Source organism: Globicephala melas, chromosome 16, assembly GCF_963455315.2.
Source record: "Globicephala melas chromosome 16, mGloMel1.2, whole genome shotgun sequence".
Classification (NCBI taxonomy): Eukaryota; Metazoa; Chordata; class Mammalia; order Artiodactyla; family Delphinidae; genus Globicephala; species Globicephala melas.
In genome coordinates, this window is record NC_083329.1 from 55,959,310 (window position 1) to 55,969,295 (window position 9,986).

Below are 9,986 nucleotides of genomic sequence, written 5' to 3' on the forward strand. Positions count from 1 at the left end.
CCCGCTCGGAGCCACACAACTAGCACAGGAGAGAAGCAGATCCCCTTGACCTTAACCTACTGCTCTATGCTATCTCCTTGTTGCAGTGGATGGCTCATGGCATGGCCGGCCTTGATAGGTGACACCTCCCAATGGCAGTGTCACATCTCTCGGCAGTTATTTTCTGGGTTTGATCTCGTTCTGCCAGATCACTTGCCACAGACTGTTAAATGCCACTCCTTCCCTGACTTCAGGCAGGTCCCACAGTCTGTTCACAGTGATGCCGTCATGCATCACATCTTCAAGAAGCTTATTAACAAATGGATTTCTTTTTCTTTGGCAGGGAGGAGGCCCTCAAAACCAGATCCATTGCCCTTCTCATCCTAGGGATGAAAACAAAGCCCCCAGAAATCTTTTTGGCTCGTGGGATGAGGCAGGGGGAGGAGACCAGCTCAGGGATTTGGATCGACCCTGGACCACTTCAGCACTCACGTGAATTCCTTCCCTGACTACTCTTCCTTAAGGCCAATTTTGTAGGCACCCAGTGGTGCGGCTCCTTTGGAAGGCACAGTTCGATAAACCAAAGTGTCATTGTCATAGCAAAGCTCTCTCCATTGGGGCAGAATGACTGGCAATCGTTAAAGTGTGGTTCCTCTCAAGCCCTTTGGGAGAAACACCTTTGCCCCCAGACATTTTAGTAAAACGCTCAGAGCATTCATCTATCTCCATTTCTTCAGCATCATATCTAACCAAGTCTCCAACAAAACAGCTGTTTACATCTTACGAGGCACCCGAGTTAAAAAGCCTGTTTCTCAGGCATAACGGAAACCTCAGCTCGTCCCCAGGATACACTTTAACGCAACTCCTTTTTGTGTTGACGCTGAATGGCCAAAACACAGGGAGAACTCTGCTTAGATTATATTTATGGCAAGAAATGCAAAAGGAAAGAGAGAGAGAAGCTTAAATGGGGAAATAATGCTCTCTTTCTTACAGACAGCAGGAGGAAATTGATATTCTCCCTGCCGTGGAAGGTCAAAATGCCAACTTTGAATTGAACTGTAAAGACTAAATTCTGAACAATTACTCTCTGCAGCAGTTGTAAAAATTTCAGCAAATTGCAGCTGTCTTAGGTCTTTCACCCAGAAGTCCTACTCATTTCCATCAGTAGAGTTCACTCTCCCTTCCAACCTGGCATGTCCAACCTAGCACTAAATCCCTTTGCAAAATCTGGCCACAGAAGGGCGTGGCCAAAATCAAGGGCAGCTCAGGCAAACAGCACAGACACTGGGTTCAGCTCTTCTGAAAATCATCTTTATACATAAACCATTGGAAAAAGTCATAGTTTGAAATTGTTTCAGTGGCCTGGCAATGCTTTTAAAACATGATAATCATCATACTTTACTCCTCTCTGAAAGGTTAGTTTAATCGTAGATCACAAAAAAATTGGTTTCCACAAATGCATAATGGTTCATCTGTGTCACACTTGAACTAAATGCTTTTTTAAATGGAGCTGAAATTATTTTGATGTGTACACAGTCCCGGATTTCTATACAACCTTTTTTAACCAGCCCATCAGGAACTTGCCTCTACAGCCTCATTAATAATTCAGATGTGCTGATGACTTTAAAAGATCTATGGAATTGAAGCTTAGGGAAAAAAAAAAGCTCTGCTTGACAAAAAGATAAATGAATGTAGAAAGAAGCTGTAGGAGTCTGGCAAGCTGTAGATCATCTCAGAACAGATTGTAACTTTATCATTCTGTCAGGGGGAATAATTTAAAGCACTTAATCAGTTAGCTTCACCGTGAGGATGTAGCATTATGAATTCGTATCGTCCAATCTGTTCAAATCAAAGTGAACTTAATTATAATAGGTGAGAGAGCCAGTGCAGGAAGGAGAGTGATCCAGGAGGCAGGAAGTTTCCTGGGGGGTGTAAACCAAGCTGCCGAACAAAGGTTAGTGAGTGAGCTTTCACCAAGGCTCATCCTGGCTCCAGCTCGGTGTCTACAAGGGGGGCTCAGGGCACTGGACACAGCAAGAGGAAGCATGGTCCAGGAGAGACAAGCAGAGTGGTCATGAGCTGACCATACATACCGGATCTATAAATCGTTAGCCATGCAGGGACACACACACACACGCACGCACGCACGCACACACACACACACACACACACACAGTCCTCCATCATGATCAAGCCAGGTGAGCAATTTTGTTAACGTATTCATCCAAGACCACTGACAAGGCAGTTAGGAATTGCTCTGATAGGCAGAAAAGAAGGCCGGAGAGGCCATTGTCTCTATAGCAGTGGGTGTGCTTGAAAGCTTTTTCCCTTTTTCTTTACTTTTCCTAAGCTACTAAAATGAGGCATACGATTCTCAAGTTAGAATGCACTGTTTGCCCCAGTCCCTTTGTGTCTGTACACGTGGCTGATTTCCCAGAAAATTCCAGTCGTAGAAAGAGGCGGGGATGAGGGCTGAGTCTTATGAAATAGCACTGAACGGCCAGGAGGATGCTAGGCCATTTTCATCCTCACCCCCGCCTCTCAATGCCCTGACTCAGCATTCTCTTTCAGCCATCTCTGGATTTAGGGTGGAAATGAAATGCCAAGCCTTCGTCAAGCTCCCTTGTCGACAGCTTGGGTGATTATAGTCGGTTAAGATAGTGCCACTAGGAATTCTTTTCATAATTTTATAGCAACATAGAGTTTTCTTTTGTTGAAATTAAAGCCATCTCAAAAGCCTCTGAAAACATTGGTTGCTATTCTGACTTTTCACCCTCATTGACCAGCAAAAATCTGTGGGCTTACTTTAAGATCCCCAAAACTGGCTGCAGAAGAAGCAAAAGAGTGGTATGATTGAGATATACCTTTAAGTATGCTTGTACAAGCAAAGAAGGAGGTCCTGCATAAGATTCTAGATCGCTCAGTCTGTGGAAGGGACAATGTCCCTCAGTTTCCACTCAAATCGATGGATGCAGAAATCTTTCTTTAGGTGCGATGCCCATACCTAATATTTGTTATATTCGCCATCTCCTCACCACCAAAGCTTTTTAGGCCAAGAAAGGAACCCCAGAGAACACTGCCAGAGTTAGTCTCCCAATCCCTCTTTATTCTCTGAAGTCCACCCCTGGTGCCTCCAAGTCCCAATAGCCCATTGGTTCATCACTTGCTACGGGCAGCTGAGGTATGTTTCAGGTTCCGGTGTTCTCCCTACACTGCACTGTCTCTCTTACCAATTACTCACTGTCAGCTTCTCTCGATTACCTTTTTTGCATTTTTCAATGAACTTTCCAAAGTCTTTGCCCTAGGACTAACTAAGCTTCTCATTTCTCCTTCTTGTTCTCTATCCGTTTTGCCCTTTAGCAGAAAAGAAATGGTTTACAGATGAACCGGATAATGCCTATCCCAGAAACATTCAAATCAAGCCCATGAGTACCCACATGGCTAACCAGATCAACCAATATAAATCCACAAGCAGCTTGATTCCACCAATCAGAGAAGTTGAAGATGAATGTTGACTCCCAGGAGACCAGAACTATTTTTTTTAAAGCCTGACAAACTTCATAAATGGTGACGTGACTTTTCTTCCTCTTACATGCTGAATCACTGGTGGAAACGTTAGGATAAGCAAGAATTGCAAGAAAAATAAAGTAGATAGATCTTTCTCTTTGCCTTGAATATTGCTTCCATGTATTTTGGAGAAGAAAATGATTTCATTTATATATGAACATACTAAAATAGTCATGTATAGCCTCTAGCATTTTAAATTATTTTTATTTATTAGAAGGAAAATATATTTTTTCTTTTTTTTCCATTGTCATATATATATTCCCTATATCTAACAATGCAAACTCAAAAGGAATGTGGCCAGACTCCTTATGCATAGTTCTCTTCTTCCTCTCTTTTTCTTTGAGGAGAATGATGGTCACCACCACAGTTAATTATAATTAAGGGAAATGGATTATTAATACAACTTTAAAATGGTCCAATAATGTAAACATGTATTTTAGTAAATTTAAAAAAGAAGACAAAAGAGGGCAGGTGAATTTCCTAGATGGGTATGTATTTTGGCTGTACTGACACCAGCTCTTAATAAATGGAAAGTTACTTATTTTCGAAAGTCATATTTTTGTAGTTTTAGTTTTCATCCTGTATTTCTCACCTTTTGTTCATATATTTAAAGGGAAGACCTTCTTGCAGCTTTTCTACAAATGCCAGATCGGGTTTACCCTGCCAACTAACAATACCAGAGGGTTGTGAGCATGCCTGGGACGTGGAAGTTGAGGACCAGATGCACAGAAGACATTTATTTCTCTGTTTGTTGTCCTAATGGTGGGGACTCCTTCCTACATGCTGTTATGCTTCTCATTTCATATCTCCAAATCAACCAAGCAGTAATTGCAACTTTGGAAAGGTCTGGTAGACTCTCTCCCCATTCCCCAAGTCCAGGGCTTTTAGCCTGAAAGTTTGTAAACACCAATGAATAGTTTTACTTAACGATAGGATATATAACACATTCATGCTATTCACTGAGTTTTTGTGTAAAAGCCAGAAAAGTTCCATGATCCAGGAGATGACTTTTACCCAGATCTAAATTTTGCAGGCTTTCCTTTAGTTGCTGGGACAAAACACACAAACTTGTTACAGCAACCTAAAAAATAATAACAACAAAAGGACAGCAATGAATTCACTTAATATAGACCGTTAGAAAAAGCCTTTGAAAATTAACCAGGAATGAAATCTAATGTATCAGCCACTTCAAACTGTGGTCAAAAAGATTTTTCTAACCATCAGACACAATTCCGACGTCTCCGAGCTCTGCTGTTGCTTGCATGCTCAGTGTAACGGTGTCCCAGCAATTGTTCCATTCCAAATGATTTTCCACTTCAAAATGATCAATCTTTGACAGAAACATCAGGATCTCTGGAGCAGCATGGATGTGATAGTGATTTTTATTTTCTTAAAAATGTAAACTCTGGACACTTGAAGGAACCAAACTAACCAGAATATCCCCCAAAGTCCCATGCTATCTATTCCATTAGGCCATGACCCTGTGGTACGTAGGATGTCACAGCAAATCAGATCAGAGCCAAGCAATGAAATCATCATGAAAACATAGGTCCACTAAGTACTCCAATTACCAACGTAGGCAAAATGAGCTTCCACCTCTGTCCCGTCCCTGCAGAGCCAATGTAGTTGTGTTTCCACCTTGTAGGCGTCGTCCTAAAGTGACTTGTCAGACTGTGGTTACCCTGTCGTCACATTTTTGTAGAATTAGTTCTATAAAGGTATCGTGAATATAACGTATGTCCAACTGGATTGTTTAAAAATTACTTATAATCAATCACTAGTCTACTCAGCAGACTAAACTGACGTCAGCATTCTCTTCAGGCTGATAAACATTTCCTGGTTTCCAACAGAAGTAAAATGGCTTTGTGGGGCGAAACCCTTGCTGAGAGTTGACAACTTTCCTGAAAGCTAGGCCTTCTTCTACATAACGATTTTGTATTGGGTTCACCTTAGTACATTCTTAGTACATCAATCCACGCTCTTCTTTCCTTCATGAACCCTAGTGGGTTCCTGATAACTTGATAACCATTTCTGAATCTGTCTTAACTGTTTGGTCTCCTCTGGCAGGCACTGGTGGCCACCACCTAAATGCTCTTCCATTAGAGGAAGTTAGGTCACGGTGTCCCATGCCTGCTGCCCTCTCTTCCCCATCTCTCCAAACCAATGCACATTGGAAACAGAAGTACAAACTCCATGCCCTTTATGGCTAGAGATTTGAATCTAAGCTTTTTTTTTTTTTTTTAAACCAAAATGGCTAAGATAGTTTCCTGGAGCAAGGGCTCCCCTCCAAAAACCAATTGGCAGGAATCCATTTTCTTCTAAGGTAGAGCAAGGTTGTGCTGTTTTGCCTTTGTAATAATGAATTGTTTGGGGCCAGAAAATGAAATAAGGCATTTTTTAAAGGGAGTACACAAAACGACTGGCTGGTGGCTCCTTTGGCAAAAACTGGTACCCAGTAGACGGAAAGTGAAATGGAAACAGAAACGAGATCGTAAGATCATTGAAGGGCTTGAAGGAATGCCAAAGCTTCCTGATTTGTTTCTATTTGTTGAGCCCTCTGGCCCTGAGGGAATCCTCACCTCACCACGCTCTGACAGACCTATCTTCCTGGCTACGTTCAGCACAGACCAACGCTGGCCATCGTTGGTATAGTCCATGTTATAAGGCTCTGAGGTCCCACCCCAGTTTAGGATTCCAGAGAAGCCATTTTCCCAAATTAGTAACTCAAGTGCTTTGGGAATCACACTCACCAACAGGCTATTTTAAAAGCAGAAGCACCTACTGATAAAAGCATCGTCACCATCATCATCTTTCTCATTAAGAAAACTTTGGCTTTCATCTGAGCAATTTTATACTTTAAAATAGCCCCTTGAACCAAGATAAAACACCTTCAATAAAAGTGGTTGTGACTAAGGCATGTTGGAGAACACCCAGAAGCTCTTTCCTTCCAAAGCTTGGGGCATCTTATAATGTACTTTGTATAAAATTTAATTGAGGACTTTAAATAAACAGGGAATTAGAACTGTTTGGTTAGGATTAGAAAGGGAGAAAGTGAGAAGGCATAAGAACATTGGGGATATTTTCATGTTGAAAAGCGAAGAGTCCAAGTTTCCTGCTATGGTTTAATACGAGGGTTCACAAGCTACATCTGCAAATAACTAGCTATCCACTTCGAAAATGTTCTTTCAACTCTCTGAGTCTCAGTGACCTCATTTGTAAATGAAAGTGATTCATCTAGGTGACTCTAAGGTCCCTTTCAGATCTGAGAGGATGTGCTCTGAGTTAAAAGGAGGGGGGAGCATGGGAACAAGGCAAGCCCCTGGAGACAGTCTTGTCCTGTGCTAGAATAATGGTCCTTCTTGCTGCACCACCCAAGCAGTCCTCCTGAGGGTAGTGCCTTTTCTGCTCTGGACACATAGCAGCTATGTTCATTCCTCTGCTTTACATTGGGAGTCTCCTTAGGTTCAAAACGCAAATTTCACAATTCAAACTCACCTGAATCATGTTGATCTGATTTTTCTGTGTGTTCCTAGGGTTTTCTTCTCAATCTCATCCTGGCCTGCGTTTTTTATTGGCTCAAGGCTCAATTTCCATCAATCCCTTCATTTCTAACCCATATCTCCCATCTCCAATATGTAGTTGGAGGCTCACAACCCCCAGATTTCTGCAGTTTTCCTCATTTTTATTTCCGCATGTGGATCTGGGCACTAGGAAGGTACCAGTCTTACTTCTCACTTCATTTCCCATCCTCTGTTTATTTGATTTTTTTCCTTTCATCAGTACAACAACTATTTCTTTGCTACTTACATTCATAAGTCTAATTTTCATCTACCATTTTTCTTTGTCAAAGAGAATCTCAGTTTAGAAAAAAGGAAGGAAGAGAGGTAGAAAGAGAGAAAAAAATTTAAACCAATTGTGACGTGAGTCACCTTACTTATAGACGACTAAACACATCATTCAAATTGGACATGGAATTCCAGTGCAGAATCCGTCCATTTACTATGGGGAGCAGAGGGAAAGTAAGATGAGACTTCAGACAAGGGGCTAGAAAGTAAATTGTCTTAAGGGCCAAGCTAAGAGGTTGAGGCTTGCTCTAGAAACTCATGGAAAGCCACTAGATGTTTTAAACAAAAAGTGACAAACACCAATATCTGTGCATTTTTTAGGTTGTATATTTTGCGAAGTCAGTTCTTCCTGGAAGTCATCAAGAGCAGATATGCAGAGTTGACCATTTTTCTCAGCAGCATGGAGTTCTCAAGGGTGCAAACTCCAAGTCCACAACTCAGCACATGAAGTCCTACCTTCCTCAAATAAATGTTATAGATCCTACTACTTGTAGAAGGTCAAATGGCAGGGTAGGGGCTGGTGTGGGGGCTGCTTTGAGGGCTGGCTGTTGGGGTCATTGGCTGTAGTTCTGGAAAAGGTTCTTTGTGAAAGGAACACTTAATTGGGACCTCAATTGAGGAACCCTGTGGAGCAATAGGAACGAATGCAGGGCAGCTGAGAACTGTTGTGTTAATTAGTTCAAAGTGGAAGAAGCTGAGTGTGATCTATAAAGGCAGGCTTTTCAGACAAAAGGCAAGGAGAAAGTGGAGCTGAGAGGAGGGCTACGGAAGGTCCTGTGGATTTGGACGTCAGAGCCACAGAGGTATGTACACAGTGGGGTGTATGGCTGGGTTCTCCAAAGGAGGAAGGGTACGTGTGGAAGATTTTTTGAAGGCAGAAAAACATGGGGGCTACAACCATATTTTTTCAAGGGCTAAAAGGAGCAAAATAAGTAGGTACTCCTGGAAAAGGAGACCTAGGGTACTCCAGAATCAGAAAAACGGGAAACCAGAGACGGAAACTTTAAGAGAGAGGTTGGAAATGAAGGTGTTGGAGATGGTGACTCAGAAGTAAAAGGACTCACTTGAAGAGGGCAGGGACTTTGCTCGTTTGTTTTATCTCCAGAGCTTGTCACGAGGCCTGGCTCTGGGTGGGCAGTCAGTTGTTACTTTGGATGCCGTAGGCAATGGAGGTTGGCTAAGACTTCTAGGTCACTGGAACTCTTCCTGGAGAAGGATCAGAAGAGAGGGATCTTGAGGTGCACTTTTTCTTTCGCCTCCCTGTTCACGTCATTCCATTGTTCCTCATCTCCACACACTGGCGGCTTTGGTTTCAGCATTCCTAAAACAAATGCAACAATCCCTTTGCTTTATGGCTTTTCTGGGCAGGCAGCATGAGGAGAGAGGGTTTTTGGCTTTGGTGAAAATCAATCTTAATTTCTAGGTAGATTTCAAATTTCAAAAGCTTTCCTTTGGTCTGTTTTTCCCCTCGAGGACTTCTGTGTTTCTTCTCCTCCACCTTGCTATTCAGCAGAACAAGGACAAAAGTGACACCAAAGTGCTCCAGCGTGCCTGCCTTAGGAAGCTTTCCTGGGCCCGCTGTTCAGAATCTTAGATGGAAATGTCCACACGGCACCGTCATACGCCCGCCAGAGCAAACTAGAGCGTCCGTTACATGGGGTTCAGGGTCAGTGTGAGAAAGGCAGCCAGCAGGTAGGGGAGCCCTGCCAACAAAGTTGATGGAGCCCCACTTCCACACTAAACCAAAGCCCCCCTGCCCCAGAGCAGCCTGCTCCCCTCCCTTCCTTCCGCTGAGCACAGCCCGAGACACATTTGACCAGAACTGCAACATTTCAAACATGAACCAAGGTCTGCCTGGAAATCCTAATTAAAAGTGTTCCATTCCCAGGTGACCCAATCACATCCTGCCTAAAACTCCTGGCCCACATCCCACCACCCAGATGCTGAAAAGAAACCTTCCCCCACTTAACACCAAAACCTGCCCTCAATGTTTCTTCAGGGGACAAAGAAAAAAAAAAAACTATGCTTATATAGAAGTCAGCCTACGAGTTCATTAAGGAAAAGGAGCGTGGCTTATTCATCTGTCGTTCAGACGTTTGATTGTTGGCATTATGGTGGTGGTGGTGATGATGATGATGATAATGGTAATGATGAACTTCTATGACCTAACCGGATTGGAAGAGAGACTAAATGCTGGTGCTCTGAAATGATCTACTCAACTCTGTCATCTGTAACAACCAGTGATAACTCTCTTGTCTTGTAAAAAGGGTTTGTACATAACTTGTACATGGTTTCATTTTGTATTTTTCGCAGATTAAAAATTTATGTATTTGTGTTCTAAACTGGCGAGTGTGCCTTGTGTCTCTGTAGCACCCACACATCTGTGGCGGGGTGGAGTCTCTGAGTTTCCATCGGGTTGCTGTAGCTCTCCCTGAAGGCAAAATTGTGGACTGATAAGAGGCATGGGAATAACCTTCCATTGCCTTTCCAGCTTCGAGTGTGAACAGAGCCCTGCGCCTCTAAGGAGACTGTCAGTGGGTACCAGCCCAAGACAGCAATGGATGGTGGGGGGGTGGGGGGAGGAAGAGCCGCTGT

At 42.9% G+C, this 9,986-nt stretch overlaps 1 protein-coding gene across 24 annotated transcripts in view; it reads left to right on the forward strand.

The window, feature by feature from the left end:
• Positions 1 to 9,428, forward strand: part of KCNMA1 (potassium calcium-activated channel subfamily M alpha 1) — a 741,810-nt gene extending 732,382 nt beyond the window's left edge. For 7 of the 24 annotated variants that reach the window (XM_060286607.1, XM_060286612.1, XM_060286618.1 and 4 more), the window contains one exon: positions 3,340 to 3,501. In XM_060286607.1, the coding sequence (XP_060142590.1) occupies positions 3,340 to 3,364 (25 nt within the window). In that variant the 3' untranslated portion in view covers positions 3,365 to 3,501. Of the gene's footprint in view, positions 1 to 3,339 lie in introns of all 24 variants that reach the window. The other 17 variants (XM_060286605.1, XM_060286602.1, XM_060286609.1 and 14 more) reach the window with 3 other exon arrangements.
• Positions 9,429 to 9,986: the final 558 nt, after the last annotated feature.